The following is an 18,643-nucleotide window of genomic DNA, read 5'->3' as shown; positions in this document are numbered from 1 at the left end:
GATAATTTTGATATCATATTTTTGATTTATTTCCATCATTTTTGTTATATGTAAACAGGGACAACTGTCATTGTGTAAATGTCACCCCTCTGCAAAAAGTTCCGATTTTTTTCAAGGAAGATAACTCTTACCCGGATCGAAGTGATTGTAAAATGTAAAATAAATTAATTATAAAGCCATTGTGTATATTTTGTTCAATTTCCCATTCTATATGTATAGATCTTTGTGTCCTGTTGGCTTTTAGCTTGTAGATAATCACTTTTATCCGTTCAAATTCAATAAAAAACACTTTGTGTAACATGTGTTACATATTTTGCGATAAATAAAATATTTGTAGGGTTAATTAGAAATGCTTCTTTTCATTTTATTATTGTTGTTATTGTTCCGAACAATGTCACACCCAAAAAAAACCCGGAAAATATTAAAATTGACGAAAATTCAATTTTTTGGTATTTTTTCCAAAAAAGTCCCCTAACTATCGGAGTGTTTAGATTTTCATAAAATCATCTCTACATAGTTGCATAACCATTATATGAAAGTATCAACGAATTTCGCTGGTTAATTACGAAAGTGTGGAGCCACCTTAAGCACCAATAATATTGATAGCATACACATGTAGAAAAAAGGGGGTTTTCAATTATTTGTGTTCCCTACATATTTTAGTAAATGTTTTAGTATGTATTATTTTTCACTAAATTTGGATAGATAATATGGAGGTCAATCCAAATTTACTATTTCCACTACAATCTGTGTACATCATTTTTTAACTCATTCTCCTTCCTGTTATTTTTTTCTTTGAATATATTTTGGGGAATTGAAGAAAGATCTCCATATCGACCTCCTCTGAAATTGACAGCTGAGCCTCTGAGTTTTTTTTACCAAGATGAGGACAGTCTAGGAATTGGTACTTCTCGGGAGGTCTCTTTTGGACATTTTTATTTGGACTTGGGACTTAAGAGTTTTGTGATCTTGGGACATCATTTCTACAGTATCTCCCTTACTCAGGTTTCCATGTGTCTAGGTCATCCGTTACCACAATAAGTTACAAACATAAACCAATAAATAGATTTTATTTTCATTTTTTATTTTTTGACTGAAAAAACTGAAGAATACTTGTTTTTCCTGCATTGGGTTTGTGTTTAGTGTTAGGCAGTCTCCCTTGTGACACTGCTGTAGAGATTTGCTTCTTGTCAGGTAGTGCCCCTTGTGATTCTGGGGACATCTTAGGGACCCGAGACCACTGACAAAGGTACTCCATCTGTATATCTGAGGGCAAGTTTGAAAATACCTCTTTGTCAACGTGAGGTGGTATCTGGTACGTTTGGTTAGCAGAATGATTACTGTCGCAGTCGTCAATATGACTGTCCCCACCACGTGTTTCCTCACATACACCGGTCACATTATCATCAACACTGTTTAATTTTAGGTTCAATATATCACCGCTTTGTTTCTTTGTGGTATTAACAACAGACACTGTTTTAGTTGGCCTTTCAGACATTGATGGCTGACCACTGCCGGTATGAGTATGTAATTTGTTATCAGAAGGCAAACGTGTACTCATAGATTGTTTAAATGGAAAATCTTCCGATCTGTCACCTGTTGGCTCAATTCCTCCACAGTCAGAAGGACTAGAACTTTCCTTGACAGAAGCTGTGTGAAGTATTGTCCTCGAGTCTTTCCTCTGTCCCCCTCTACCCTCAGGATAATCACTCCTGACATGACTTGTAGAACAGTTGTTGTCCGTGTCGTTGACTGAATTCAGCTCTTCATATCCACTACTTTTTTCAGTTTGTGTTGAATACATTTGACCTTTTCTTGATTCTTCCTCTTGTAAGATTTCTCTTTGAATATCTCTTGGAAGTTGAAGAAAAATCTCCATATCTACATCCTTTGGGATTGAGAGCCGAGCCTCTGAGCATTTCCTACCAGTATAGGAACAAGCTATTTCCTCGGGACTTCTTGCTGAACTACTCCATCTAATGTTTCTACCTAAACTTGTCTTTTTGTTACGTGAATGTTTGTCTTCTATGGCTTCCTCTGCTTTTCTCTTTTGACAAGACAATGTTTTAAGCTCACTGGAATCTTTCTTCACACTCTCTACTATCTTCCGACTTTCTCCATTATCATTTTTCCTAGCATCTCCAATGCCAGGTGACATTCCCGAGTGCCCTGGAACCACCAAACAACCTTGAGGTGACCTTGACACATTTGTTGACCTAGCTTCACAGTTATCAGGGAAATCCTCTGGGCTATTATTTATGAGTTTTTCTGGAGATTTAATTACCCATTTTTGCAGACTGTTTTGTTGTTTTCCTCTGTCTGGAGTTGGGACTGACTTTTGACCCACATGAGAATCTCCCGGAGGATGTCCATGATCCACACCGTGTCTCGGGCTTCTGACAGTAAAGAAAGAGCTAATGGCATTTTTGGATTTTTCTACCAAACTACAGAATGCAATATTCATAAGGGTAAGATGGAATGGCTCCTTAGTATCAACAAGCTTAGTAAAAAGTGTCATGGCGATCTCCTCCAGCTGGTCGGTCAGCCTCTCAAGTTTGCCTGGGGGGAGGGAAAGAGAGAAAATTCAGTATGAAATTTTTGTTTTCTTTTTCACCCATACAAGTATTTTTGTAATTAACAAAGTCTGACCTGGTCTTAACACTATTTTGTAACAAGTCAGACGGCAAACCCTATGGTTCCACTTCACTCTTTGTCTCAGAACTCTTTGGAGAATATGGTCATGGCTTTAACCTAAACATGTGTCCTTAACATTAGGATCTGAAAGTCAAACATGATATGATTTTTGATGACCAGGTAACTCAGTTAGCATTTGTATAAAATTTGGAGGTCTTGTCATTGGGATTTTTTTCTTTCTTTTACATTTGATGTTGGTTTGGTCAAATGTAGCAAATCAAATCTATGCATACATTAGTTCATTAAGTGAACTATCAATCAAAATTTGTGTACTAAAAATAATTTTCTGTCGTATCTGTTCCTGTGAGTAGTACTTACCAGAGGACAAACATGACATAATGTGACCAGGGATTGGACACTGACGACTCTCACGGCTGGTCCACTTTTTATCGGCTGTGGTGAGTTTCCGAATGGTCAGTCTCAGTGTCTGGGGAGTCCGGCCATCATCTAGTAATCTGTAATATAATACCACAACTGTAGGCTGTAGTCTATATACCCCTACCCATGCCTTCTTAGGGTTGACGTTAAGTTACAATTTAGCTGATATCCCCTACACTTCCTTCAGATGAACATTAAGCTGTAATAAGCTAAATACTGATACCCCTATATATGCCTCCTTATAGTTAATATCCAGCTCTAATGAACTCTAAGTGCTTTTGTACAAAATTATTAATACCAGTATGTGTGGCAAGAGAAAACATCCCCAGGTTGCCATTAGGAATATTATGATACCTGTTGCAGTATTCCATCTTTTCGTATTGCAGAGTTATCTGCTCTTGTGAGCAGGTATTGATTGTTATGTCATTAGTTTGTGTGCGAAAATTACGTTGTTTTCTCAAAAACGTTACTCTCACAAACAAATAACGTAACAATCAATACCTGCTCACAAGAGCAGATAACTCTGCAAAACGAAAAGACGGAATATGGCCATGATTAAAAAACCTCTGAGGACGTGTTTTTTTAATTCTGTTTTTTGTGTGTGTCATATTTACTTTAAGTAAATAATATATTCTATTGATGTGTTTTAGCAAGTGTCGACCTGGTTTCAATAAAATTTCGACACTGTGTTTCCTCTGAGAACCAGAAATACAGAAAACAAAACTTGTATTATACTACTGAATTTGTAACATTTGTCGTATATTGTTTTTATATATTTTGCATACTGGTATATTGTATTGACTCTACCATACCAAGATATTCTGGTATACTGGTAATATTGCACATCCTAGTTGACATAATCCAAAATATCAAGGAAATCAGTTCTTAAATGGAGAAATGCCTAATATCTAGTAAATCTACATAACTCGATCGTATTCAATATGTCATATTAATATAGATGGAGAGGTTGAGCGGGTAAAGGGACATAACTTCTATAATATGTATTGAAAACAAAAAGATTACAGTATATCTCTCCCTCCAACTTCTGTCAACACTGTTTGTCTGCTATCTCATATACTCTACCTTTTAATCAGGCTACAAAGGAATTCCTTGACCTTTGACCTCACATCTTTTACAGTAGAACACTTTTTGAAGGAGTCTTCATCGCTGATAGTCTTTAACATACAAAACAATTAAAATCAATATTGTAACACACATACAAAACAAGTTCAATATTGTAACACACATATAAAACAAGTTCAATATTGTAACACACATACAAAACAAGTTCAATATTGTTACACACATACTAAACAAGTTCAATATTGTAACACTCATACAAAACAAGTTCAATATTGTAACACTCATACAAAACAAGCTCAATATTGTAACACACATACAAAACAAACTCAATATTGTTACACACATAAAAAACAAGCTCAATATTGTAACACTCATACAAAACAAGCTCAATATTGTTACACACATACAAAAACACCTCAATATTGTAACACACATACTAAACAAGTTCAATATTGTAACACACATACAAAACAAACTCAATATTGTAACACACATACAAAACAAACTCAATATTGTTACACACATACAAAACAAGCTCAATATTGTAACACACATACAAAACAAGCTCAATATTGTTACACACATACAAAACAAGCTCAATATTGTAACACACATACAAAACAAGCTCAATATTGTTACACACATACAAAACAAACTCAATATTGTTACACACATAAAAAACAAACTCAATATTGTAATACACATAAAAAACCAGCTCAATATTGTAACACTCATACAAAACAAGTCCAATATTGTTACACACATACAAAACAAGCTCAATATTGTTACACACATACAAAACAAACTCAATATTGTTACACACATACAAAACAAACTCAATATTGTTACACACATACAAAACAAACTCAATATTGTAACACACATACAAAACAAACTCAATATTGTAACACACATAAAAAACCAGCTCAATATTGTAACACACATACAAAACAAGCTCAATATTGTAATACACATACAAAACAAACTCCATATTGTTACACACATACAAAACAAACTCAATATTGTTACACACATACAAAACAAGCTCAATATTGTTACACACATACAAAACAAACTCAATATTGTAACACACATACAAAACAAGCTCAATATTGTAACACTCATACAAAACGAACTCAATATTGTAACACTCATACAAAACAAGTTCAATATTGTTACACACATACAAAACAAACTCAATATTGTAATACACATACAAAATAAGCTCAATATTGTTACAAACATACAAAACAAATTCTATATTGTAACACACATACAAAACAAACTCAATATTGTCATACACATACAAAATAAGCTCAATATTGTTACAAACATACAAAACAAATTTAAAATTGTTACACACATACAAAACAAACTCAATATTGTAACACACATACAAAACAAGCTCAATATTGTAACACACATATAAAACAAGCTCAATATTGTTACACTCATACAAAACAAGCTCAATATTGTTACACACATACAAAACAAGCTCAATATTGTAACACTCATACAAAACAAGTTCAATATTGTAACACACATATAAAACAAGCTCAATATTGTAACACACATACAAAACAAGCTCAATATTGTTACAAACATACAAAACAAGTTTAATATTGTTACACACATACAAAACAAGCTCAATATTGTAACACACATACAAAACAAGTTCAATATTGTTACAAACATACAAAACAAGCTCAATATTGAAACACACATACAATACAAGTTTAATATTGTTACACACATACAAAACAAGCTCAATATTGTTACACACATACCAAAAAAGCTCAATATTGTAACACACATACAAAACAAGCTCAATATTGTAACACTCATACAAAACAAGTTCAATATTGTTACAAACATACAAAACAAGCTCAATATTGTTACACACATACAAAACAAACTCAATATTGTAACACACATCGAAACAAACTCAATATTGTTACACACATACAAAACAAACTCAATATTGTAACACATACAAAACAAGCTCAATATTGTAACACTCATACAAAACAACGTGTTGAAAACAAGTACATATACCCGTGGACACTGTACATATACCCGTGGACACTGTACATACACCCGTGGACACTGTACATATACCCGTGGACACTGTACATACACCTGTGGACACTGTACATACACCCGTGGACACTGTACATACACCCGTGGACACTACATATCCCCGTGGACACTACATACCCCCGTGACACTGTACATACACCCGTGGACACTACATATTCCCGTGGACACTACATACCCCCGTGGACACTACATACACCCGTGGACACTGTACATACACCGGTGGACACTACATACACCCGTGGACACTGTACATACACCCGTGGGCACTACATATACCCGTGGACATTGTACATACACCCGTGGACACTGTACATATACCTGTGGACACTGTACATACACCTGTGGACACTGTACATATACCTGTGGACATTGTACATACACCCGTGGACACTGTACATACACCCGGGGGCACTACATATACCCGTGGACACTGTACATACACCTGTGGACACTGTACATACACCTGTGGACACTGTACATACACCCGTGGACACTGTACATACACCCGGGGGCACTACATATACCCGTGGACACTGTACATACACCTGTGGACACTGTACATATACCTGTGGACATTGTACATACACACGTAGACACTGTACATACACCCGTGGACACTACATACCCCCGTGGACACTACATATACCCGTGGACACTGTACATACACCCGTGGACACTACATATACCCGTGGACACTACATATACCCATGGACACTGTACATACACCCGTGGACACTTCATATACCCGTGGACACTACATACACCCGTGACACTGTACATACACCCGTGGACACTCCATATACCCGTGGACACTACATACACCCGTGCCACTGTACATACACCCGTGGAAACTACATATACCCGTGGACACTACATACACCCGTGGACACTGTACATACACCCGTGGACACTACATATACCCGTGGACACTACATACACCCGTGGACATTACATACACCCATGGACACTGTACATACACCCGTGGACACTACATACACCCATACACTGTACCTGTGGTCTGCCAAATGTCACAACAGGGCTGTCATCTACTCCAAAGCTCAGCTGTTGAATAACAACAGCCTGTTTTGGTTCTAACTCCTGTTTGAGGTCAGAAATATCAAACTGCTGAAGATCCTGGAGCAACACAATTCCTAAAGCTGCCAGCTTCTTTGATGTTGTTGAACCAATTCCTGAAAATCAATGGAAATGCCATTATTTCTCCCCGGTGTTGCCTGTACCTTTGATGGACCATGTCCAAAGGTAATATACATACTCACATGATTAAGCAGAGAAAGCATTGTGTGCCTGCTTGTCTGTACAGACCTGATAGTTTTAGTTTCCCGTAGTATCCAGTGCAGCTGTAGGCAAAAGATTTCTAAACGGAAATGACTGAATTCCTGAAAATGTGCAATGTAGCACATCTTCAAAACTCATTACGTGTATCAACTTCAAAGTCTTACTGTACCTGGTATTCGTCTGACCTGGCCCACGGTCGCCATGAATTGTGCCGTCTGCTCAGGAAACAGTGTCGTCTGCTGGTTAGGCTTGTGTTTTCCTGCCACAAGTTTGGACAGGAGTTTATTATAGGAAATACCAGCACAGCAGGTGATGTTTATCTCCTGGTGTAGGGCATCACGGATATCTGCAGCAATCTGAGATCCAACGGTCAGTCGCTCATGGCATCCACAGGTACATGTCGCCAGACGATCTTTACCACCTGTAGCAGTCACCAGCACAGGTATTATAATAGGGGTAGGCAATAATATTGCAATATGATTCTGTAATGACACTATATTGCATTAATTCGTCAAATAATATTTGACAGTAAAGAAATAGTACTACAGAAATAACTCAAAATAACCCCAACCTTCCCCCCTGCTCTACACCTGACCTTTTACCCTTTAATAATTATTTTCCTTTGACCTTTAACCCTTGAACCCTTTAACCTTGACTGATGACCACCAAAATCTCATCAGGTTAGTGTTTTTTCACTACAGACGGACACTTTGCCTGTGTCCTTTAACCTTGACCGATGACCAGTAAAAATATAACCAGGTGTAGAACTTGATATGATCATACTATGGTGCATATATAAACTGAATGTGTTCTGGGGTTCATTAAATATCTTGTACACAAGCTCGTCACTCACATGAACACACAGATGCACACATGGATGAACGCAATGACAAAGCAATTTCTACAACTCCCTTCACTAAGTGGAGGTATAAACACACTAATAAACACTGGTTTCAAACGTCAGTGAGACGAAACCTGCACGGGTGGAATCATGTAGGCGAAAAAACCGTCAACCAACCAACCAACTGGTTTCAGGGTTCAAAATAACTCTTTGCAAAATGAGAGATACAGAATTGGATGCAAGATGCAAGTTAAAAATACAGTTGGTTTGAAAATATGTGTGAGTAACTTTTTCCCCATCTTTTTTGACAACTTCCACTGTCGTCAGTAAGTTCATTTTGTCAGATGTAGCACCAGTTTTACTGACGATGATAGGAGATGTATGCTGAAATCCTTTAGGTTTTATACTGACAATAACGTACAGTAAAAGGGGGGGGGGGGGGNAGCCCACTGCTAGCACTGTAGTGTAGCACTGTAGTGAATTGTAGGCACAGTATTCTAGTTGTAGGACGCTGGGCTCGTGACCGAAGGGTTGGGGGTTTGAGTCATGGCACGGCACTGTGTTGTATCTTTGAGCAAGGTACTTTACTCCACTTGTTCCAGTCTACTCAGCTGTAAATGAGTACTTGGTTGGGCAGCGCTAGAATTGTTGAATGCTAGCTGTTAGCGCCGAAATGGCAGCTCCGGCTGTATGCTCCCCAGGGAGTTGAGAAAGATATTGGCTGGTTGCAAAGGCCCTATAACCACGGATAATAATTTGTGAATGGTTTTGAGATGACCTACGAACTAGGTTGTGATAAAGCGGTACATAAGAACCTTGAATTATTATTATTATTGTCCCCTCCAGGCTAACCAACTTCATGAACATGACTGGCCCATGTATACGTACTGTAGCGAAAATATTCAGCTATGGACCTACATTGAAAGCTTCAGTGCATAGTATTCCTAGTCTCTGACAGGATAATTGGCCTAGCTAATGACATTTAATAGCAAACTTAGGCTGACTATTATCTTCCTCTTCAAACACAGTAACAATATCATCTAGGTGCTTCAAACACAGTAACAATATCATCTAGGTGCTTCAAACACACAAGTAACCGTGAGCCTAACAGCTTTACAAAATACACACAGGTATTCTGATGAACCAATTTGTAGGCCAACTTTTCAGGTACTGGTTTAGACAACTGTTCAAAATTACATGTATAAGGTGACAGTTCATGAACTTATCACTGGGATTGTCTGGACATGTGGAGCTGAAACTGAACACATCCTGAGGCTGAATATAGAGTGAAACATGATCATTGTTAGCTTTTCTAAATGACAAATCCTCCTGATATGGTCAGGTACTTAAACAACAGATGTTTGTGATGAATTTCATTTATATATAAATATTTTCAAAAACGTAATTTCTACTATTTTTTAATTAAACAAAATAAATTGTCAGCTTTATAGTAGTTTGAGACCTATTGCGATAGCATTGTACCGGTAAGTAAATGTATGAATTCAAATATGAACAAGATTGGTCATTCTGTATATTAAGTGTATATATTTCTATTGATTTACAGTATGCTTTTCGTAACAAAAACACTGCTATAAATTTTAGGTATTTTAGGCACTCACAATAGTTTGCTGGTGATGAGAAAAGATTAATTCGACCCCTTGGATACTTACCAAATATATCACCATACTTTTGTCACTACTGTCAAATGAATACTGGCTGGCTATATAACTATACCCTTATAACTACTGTCAAATAGATACAGGCTGGCTGTATAACTATACTGTTATAACTATACCGTTACAACTACTGTCAAATAAATACAGGATACGGTACCTATCAGATGGCCATTGACTTACATAAAGTATCTCAATGCAATGATTCAGGGCCTTAATGGAATTCTTAACTGTGAAAACCAGAAGATTCATTTGCAATCCTTTTTTGAAAAATTGCCTCAATAATACCTGTTCATGTGAAATTTCAAAATCTTTTTAACAAGTTCCAACCATTTTTCGACATCTGAGTAAAAAGGTCATTTTTACCACAAGTAAAGATCATACATACATTTATCTTCTCTTACAATGCTGTCCTCGTTTTCAAACTTGTACTCATGACCTATGACATCTGACCTAGTGTCACCAGATTCCAGCCTCTGTTTGGCAAGGTGCGACACATCCAGGAAGTTCTCGTCCATTCCAAGTCTCTCTACATGAGGTGTGTACTGCTGCAAGAACTCTGCAAAACACAACATAACCATAAGTCAAATGACACCTATTGACACAATCATTACAGCACAATACTGCTAAACGCTTTAAAACCTTATGACTCGGCAACCGCTCATAATTTGTTTTCCCTTTGATTGTATACTTCTACAATTAAAAAGAAAAATGCAACATCTCTGGAGGGCAAATAACAAAAATTTGGAACAACATTTATAATCATGCTGTACCACTATAAACATATTCCCATTGTTAAATAGGAAAAATTACCTCACAAGACCTAATGTCCACTCAATACACTATAACAACAGGTCAAAATACCTATACTCTATCACAGCCCAAGAATATTTTGATCTGATCTTGACCTTACTTGATATCCCTGTAGGAGTTGACCTTGACATTACTCAACACTGCTATCAAAGTTGACCTTGACCTTATCTGATATCCTGTAGTAAATGACCTTGACCTTACCTGATATTTTATAGGAGACCTGCCTGTAGTGTGTGAGGTCCTCTCCACTGACCAGTACTAAGTTGGGGCACCTGTCCAAAGCCTCCTTGACCCCCATAAGTTTGGTCACTCCGTACTCTCGGGCCACATAGTTACAAGTTACCACCAGGTACTTCTGCTGGACACCTGACCACAAAAATTACAGGTCAGATGAAAACATTACAGCTCATAGGAAATTAAGAATCACCAAGAAGTTTATAACAAACCAGCATCCTCTACAACCGTGGTAGATCCAGGTGAAGCGTCCCTCAGCACCTTTGTTTACTAAACATCCTCTTCAACCGTGGTGGATCCAGGTGAAGCACCCCTCAGTACCTTTGTTTACTAAGCATCCTCTACAACCGTGGTGGATTCAGGTGAAGCATCCCTCAGTACCTTTGTTTACTATACATCCTCTACAACCGTGGTGGATCAGGTGGAGCGTCCCTCAGTACCGTTGTTTACTAAACATCCTCTACAACAGTGGTAGATCCAGGTGAAGCATCCCTCAGTTCCTTTGTTTACTAAACATCCTCTTCAACCGTGGTGGATCCAGGTGAAGCACCCCTCAGTACCTTTGTTTACTAAGCATCCTCTACAACCGTGGTGGATCCGGGTGAAGCATCCCTCAGTACCTTTGTTCACTAAACATCCTCTACAACCGTGGAGGATCCAGGTGAAGCATCCCTCAGCACCTTTGTTTACTAAACATCCTCCACAACCGTGGTGGATCCAGGTGAGGCATCCCTCAGTACCTTTGTTTACTATACATCCTCTACAACCGTGGTGGACCCAGGTGGGCATCCCTCAGTACCTTTGTTTACTGAACATCCTCTACAACCGTGGTGGACCCAGGTGGGCATCCCTCAGTACCTTTGTTTACTATACATCCTCTACAACCGTGGTGGACCCAGGTGGGCATCCCTCAGTACCTTTGTTTACTTAACTTCCTCTACAACAGTGGTGGATCACGTGGGCATCCCTCAGTACCTTTGTTTACTTAACTTCCTCTACAACAGTGGTGGATCACGGGGGCATCCCTCAGTACCTTTGTTTACTGAACATCCTCTACAACCGTGGTGGATCAAGTGGGGCGTCCCTCAGTACCTTTGTTTACTCAACATCCTCTACAACCGTGGTGGATCCAGGTGAAGCGTCCCTCAGTACCCTTGTTTACTAAACATCCTCTACATCCGTGGTGGATCCGGGGGAGCATCCCTCAGTACCTTTGTTTACTTAACTTCCTCTACAACAGTGGTGGATCACGGGGGCATCCCTCAGTACCTTTGTTTACTGAACATCCTCTACAACCGTGGTGGACCCAGGTGGGCATCCCTCAGTACCTTTGTTTACTTAACATCCTCTACAACAGTGGTGGATCACGTGGGCATCCCTCAGTACCTTTGTTTACTAAACATCCTCTACAACCGTGGTAGATCCAGGTGAAGCATCCCTCAGTACCTTTGTTTACTAAACATCCTCTACAACCGTGGTAGATCCAGGTGAAGCATCCCTCAGTACCTTTGTTTACTAAACATCCTCTACAACCGTGGTAGATCCAGGTGAAGCATCCCTCAGTACCTTTGTTTACTAAACATCCTCTACAACCGTGGTAGATCCAGGTGAAGCGTCCCTCAGTACCTTTGTTTACTAAACATCCTCTACAACCGTGGTAGATCCAGGTGAAGCGTCCCTCAGTACCTTTGTTTACTAAACATCCTCTACAACCGTGGTAGATCCAGGTGAAGCGTCCCTCAGTACCTTTGTTTACTAAACATCCTCTACAACCGTGGTAGATCCAGGTGAAGCGTCCCTCAGTACCTTTGTTTACTAAACATCCTCTACAACCGTGGTAGATCCAGGTGAAGCGTCCCTCAGTACCTTTGTTTACTAAACATCCTCTACAACCGTGGTAGATCCAGGTGAAGCGTCCCTCAGTACCTTTGTTTACTAAACATCCTCTACAACCGTGGTAGATCCAGGTGAAGCGTCCCTCAGTACCTTTGTTTACTAAACATCCTCTACAACCGTGGTAGATCCAGGTGAAGCGTCCCTCAGTACCTTTGTTTACTAAACATCCTCTACAACCGTGGTAGATCCAGGTGAAGCGTCCCTCAGTACCTTTGTTTACTAAACATCCTCTACAACCGTGGTAGATCCAGGTGAAGCGTCCCTCAGTACCTTTGTTTACTAAACATCCTCTACAACCGTGGTAGATCCAGGTGAAGCGTCCCTCAGTACCTTTGTTTACTAAACATCCTCTACAACCGTGGTAGATCCAGGTGAAGCGTCCCTCAGTACCTTTGTTTACTAAACATCCTCTACAACCGTGGTAGATCCAGGTGAAGCGTCCCTCAGTACCTTTGTTTACTAAACATCCTCTACAACCGTGGTAGATCCAGGTGAAGCGTCCCTCAGTACCTTTGTTTACTAAACATCCTCTACAACCGTGGTGGATCCAGGTGGGCATCCCTCAGTACCTTTGTTTACTATTAAAAGTGATAATATGAGACTGACTGTTGTGTTTATAGGTCATGGTCTAGAGGCCTTCCTACCACCTGGTAAGGTTCACAACTACCTACTCTTGGGTTCCTTAACAAATCATTTTTTTAGTTAGTTTTCATGTTAATTTCATCAGAGAAAGTGAATTTAAAGTACAAATTTTGATAAAGGTTTTGGAAAGTCTTCAAAACTTGAGCAATTCCTGCTTCTGGTTTTGTTTTGGGGAAGAAAAAAAAATCATGCTATTACAATGTACACAAAGTGTGATATTGTAAACAACATCATCACATGATGGTCATTGGTCAGGAAACTTTACTGATCATCAAAAGATTATAATACAGAGTCACACACTGTAGAACTGAAATACAGCGTCACACACTGTAGAACTGAGCATTGCCAAAGTTAGTAATCTGAGAAATCAGAAAAAAAGTGTGGAAAAATACTTAAAGGAAAAGACAAAGATGCAAAACATTGCCCTGTGTGACACAAATCAGTTTTGTTTTGTTCCTTGGCTCCTTATACTGGTTTATCATCAGAGAACAAAGAAGGAAGTCCAGATCCTACAGAGTAAGCCCACCAACCCACATCAGTCACCTCAATTGATCCTGATCCTGGGTAAAATTGTAGATAAATGAAGCGTTGCTAGTTGTAATGTCAGTCCATCATAGCAACCTTTGTTTGTGCTGTTACTAGGGGCAGATTAGACTATAAAATGACTTTTAAATGTTATCTGTTTATGACATGCTCACTACTGTACTAGTGTACTTATAACCTGAAATGAGAGTTGTACTGATTCAAGGTTGATGTATGTTTATAGATCACCTATACTTACCTAATGGCTTGTCTCGTAATTTTGGGTTCCTCATCATTTCTACCTGAGCATAGAAGCAGTCGATATCAATGTGGATGATGGTCCTTGTATGACCCAGTGTGGAGATCATACATGAATCAGCTGCAAATTTCAAATAAGAAGACACATTTTATACATTGTTGTAATGTTGTGTTTATAAATCACAGCATCGGTACAGGTCAAATATCACTAGGCTCTCATGTAACATAGGCGATTAGTTTTCAATAGTAATAACCTTGATCTCAACATTTTAGTGGTTGAAAATACGAAAATACAACCCTTATTGTTAAAAGTTTGGAACAAGTTATTGAAACGTTTTGAAACCTGTGACCTTGAATGAAACCCAAGTTCACTTATTTCTAGAAATAATTTTTGATAGACCTTACTGTGTACCACTACCTTCCATTTCTACTGTTTAAAATCTGTTTCATGACACTTTAGAAAATGTATAGCTGTCCCCTGTAGCTGTGTCGATGAATGTATGTCAACTTGTCAAGGTCATTTATTTGAACACCATTTACATCTCTCTATATCCAATGCATGCAACTCCCTATAGCTACTGATCTGATGGTCAAATACAATTAATGACTCTCAGCCTTCATGGTTCTTTAGAATAATTTGTCTGAAGATTCCTTGATAGGATTTGGATGACTGTTTAAATACCTATATCCACAGGGGTTCGTAACAAATGTCTGAAATACACATATGTGACAGGAAAGAGAAAAGTGACACTGCTTCCTACAGGGATCGAACTGGGGATCGAACCAGTGATCCGCCTGGTTCATAGTTGGACGCTCTACCACTGAGCTGAAGGGAAATTCCCTCTAGCTTGAAGCTAGAAGGCGACCGTAATCCTATGTACAATTCAAATCTGCCACACATATATGCCATACTGATATTGGTCACAGCACATGCCATGGTATGTTAATGTGTGCTGTGACCCATATCAGTATAGTATATGTGTATTTCAGACATTTGTTATTAACCCCTGTGCATGAACAGTAGATCATTCCATCTTGCATATGTCACCTTAACTCATTCACCCCTGAAATTTCATGATGAACTATACCAAACTTTGAATTGGAAGAGTTCAAATGTGTCTTTAGGGGTGAATGAGTTAATTATTATCAGGCTAATAAATGTATATAGGTACTGGTATTGACATGTCTGAAGAAGACGATTTTAGGATCTCGGATCAAACGAACATAGATCACACATACCTGAGTTAGATGAAAGTCTGTGTTGTTGTTTTCTGTTTCTACGGTCCTGAGTGTCGGTCATACATGCACTTCCTTGACATCCGATATCAATACTGGTATTAGACGGCGAGCTATCGCCATTGAAAGGCAGGCTCCAGCTTTCGTCTTCATTGTCCTCGAATTCCATTCCATGTTCGTCCATGACAGTTCATCAGAGTCAAGAAGAAAAATACTAATAAATCAGTAAAACTGTTCTTGAGCTATCTACTGAAATATTTTTCTTCCTTTCCCCAGGTAATGAGTAGGAAACGATCTACATGTACATCTGTTTACAAGATCATTTCCCGCCATCTTGATTTCACTAAAAACGGCACCTCCTAATGTCAGGAACAACAACGTAAATGCCTATACTTTTTCTTAAATAAATTACAGAATGTATTTAAAAGTTCACAACTTTGCACATACTGTACAATGATACGATGTATATTGTCACATAGATTACTAACAGGAAGACTTATTATTGATCAAGCATGATATAACACAGCCAGCTAGGAATGATGAACGGGATATCAGCATTTCTGCCATGAAGCATCTTTAAATCAAGTTGGCCAGAGTAAAATCAACTTCGCGAGCCAAGGGTGTTCAATACGATCGCAAAGTTGGAGTAAAATGCACGGGTTACAAATCACGGGAAACACGCTTGTTAACACAACTGCCTAGCGTTGATAACATATCAAATGTACAAAGTATATATAATTTAATTACACGCAATTAATATTTTATATTACAATCATGTACAAAAAACTGAATACTACACTGTATAGTTGTTCTGTATCCATTCTCGATACTCCAGGGGTTAGGCCTACGACTCGATACTCCAGGGGTTAGGCCTACGACTCGATACTCCAGGGGTTAGGCCTACGACTCGATACTCCAGCGGCTAGGCCTACGACTCGATACTCCAGGGGTTAGGCCTACGACTCGATACTCCAGCGGCTAGGCCTACGACTCGATACTCCATGGGTTAGGCCTACGACTCGATACTCCAGCGGCTAGGCCTACGACTCGATACTCCAGGGGTTAGGCCTACGACTCGATACTCCAGCGGCTAGGCCTACGACTCGATACTCCAGCGGCTAGGCCTACGGCTCGATACTCCAGGGGTTAGGCCTACGACTGGATACTCCAGAGATTAGGCCTACGACTCGATACTCCAGCGGGTAGGCCTACGACTCGATACTCCATGGGTTAGGCCTACGACTCGATAATCCAGCGGCTAGGCCTACGGCTCGATACTCCAGGGGTTATGCCTACGACTCGATACTCCAGGGGTTAGGCCTACGACTCGATACTCCAGGGGGATAATCCAGGCTAGGCGTACGACTCGATACTCCAGGGGTTAGGCCTACGACTCGATACTACAGGGGTTAGGCCTACGACTCGATACTCCAGGGGTTAGGCTTACGACTCGATAATCCAGGGGCTAGGCCTACGATACTCCAGGGGCTAGGCCTACGACTCGATACACCAGGGGCTAGGCCTACGCTCACTTATGTTCTCTGCAGAGAGCGAAGATGAGCGTAACCCCTGGAGTATCGATGATGCACTGTATCTTGCTCACTTTTGAATAAATTGCTGTAATATTACTTTATATTGAGTGTTTACATTAATGAATGTTATACAGGAACATTTAATAAATTGTATTTTCTTGTTATACTTTGCCTTTTACCTTAATAAAATAGTATTTATATATATCAATTTTTATTAATGGATCTAACACTCAAAGTGCAATATTATTCCGTTCATCCATTGATGTATATTTTCATTATAGTTAACCACTATATGAACACTACCAGAGACAGATAATGTTATTAGACTAATGACCGCAATGAGATCAATGTCCTTTTAACATTTCTCCTGTCTCTTGCAGAATCGATGGAGGGGGACCCGGGGGGGGGGGACGGTGACAGGATAGGGAAAACGGGGACAGGATAGGGAAAACGGCAACAGGATAGGGTAAACGGCGACAGGATAGGGAAAACGGCAACAGGATAGGGAAAACGGCGACGGAAGACAGGATAGGAAAAACGGCGATAGGATAGGATAGGGAAAACGGCAACAGGATAGGGAAAACGGCAACAGTATAGGGAAAACGGCAACAGGATAGGAAAAACGGCAACAGGATAGGAAAAACGGCAACAGGATAGGGAAACGGCGACAGGATAGGGAAACGGCAACAGGATAGGGGAAAACGGCAACAGGATAGGGAAAATGGCAACAGGATAGGGAAAACGGCAACAGGATAGGTAAAACGGCAACAAGATAGGGAAAACGGCAACAGTATAGGGAAAACGGCAACTGTATAGGGAAAACGGCGACATGATAGGGAAACGGCGACAGGATAGGGAAATCGGCAACAGTATAGGGAAAACGGTGACAGGATAGGGGGAAACGGCAACAGGATAGGTAAAACAACAGGATAGGGAAAACGGCAACAGGATAGGTAAAACAACAGTATAGTGAAAACGGCAATAGGATAGGTAAAACGCATGTACCAGGAATATCGTTTGCACTCTGCAATACCACAACTATTATGGAGTTTATATACTTAAACCACCAATAGTTATGCCTTTATCATAGTGTAAAAGGCAAGGCATTTTTTATTGTATATATGGCTGTAAGAACGCAAATATGTAACATCTATATTTAACATGAATTAAGCTAATACTGCCGTCACACCGGACTGGCGTCCTTACCGCGTCCTAAACTGTCATATTTTGGAGAACGCCGATGGTCGCAAGGAGAACGCCAATGATTTTTCTAAAATAAATCCAGATTTCGAGTCAGCCGTCACACCGGAGTTCTGTGCTCTGCGATCTGTGTATGTACACGGCGTTCCCAACACGACCTTACCGCGTTCTTACTGCGTCCTTGGAGTTTCTATTGAGTTTACACGGCGTCACTGCGGCGTCCATACGGCGATCAGCGGCGACCC

General features: G+C 39.6%; 1 protein-coding gene across 1 annotated transcript; it reads right to left on the bottom strand.

Annotated features, from left to right (window-relative positions):
* Positions 1–1,063: 1,063 nt before the first annotated feature.
* Positions 1,064–16,229, bottom strand: LOC110441558. Its single transcript, XM_021484744.1, has 9 exons — positions 15,670–16,229; positions 14,432–14,551; positions 11,080–11,244; positions 10,454–10,624; positions 7,721–7,972; positions 7,267–7,445; positions 4,156–4,247; positions 3,013–3,149; positions 1,064–2,559 (listed from the first exon to the last, which is right to left on the bottom strand). The coding sequence occupies exons 1-9, from the start codon at positions 15,848–15,850 to the stop codon at positions 1,076–1,078; spliced, it is 2,781 nt and encodes a 926-aa protein (XP_021340419.1). The 5' UTR covers positions 15,851–16,229; the 3' UTR covers positions 1,064–1,075.
* Between the last annotated feature and the right edge of the window lie 2,414 nt (positions 16,230–18,643).

This window comes from Mizuhopecten yessoensis, unplaced genomic scaffold, assembly GCF_002113885.1.
Source record: "Mizuhopecten yessoensis strain PY_sf001 unplaced genomic scaffold, ASM211388v2 scaffold1869, whole genome shotgun sequence".
In the NCBI taxonomy this organism is placed as follows: Eukaryota; Metazoa; Mollusca; class Bivalvia; order Pectinida; family Pectinidae; genus Mizuhopecten; species Mizuhopecten yessoensis.
The sequence above is the reverse complement of the archived record's forward strand: the minus strand, read 5'-3'. Positions and strand labels throughout refer to the sequence as shown.

What these genes read in the sequence shown, in the direction of transcription:
- LOC110441558 (XM_021484744.1), bottom strand. Translation starts at nt 15,850, where the DNA reads ATGGACGAACATGGAATGGAATTCGAGGACAATGAAGACGAAAGCTGG. An exon ending in CCAGGTCAGACGAATACCAG is followed by an intron (nt 7,446 to 7,720) that starts GTACAGTAAGAC and finishes ATTGATTTTCAG; the next exon opens with GAATTGGTTCAACAACATCA. An exon ending in TATGTCATGTTTGTCCTCTG is followed by an intron (nt 2,560 to 3,012) that starts GTAAGTACTACT and finishes CCCTCCCCCCAG; the next exon opens with GCAAACTTGAGAGGCTGACC.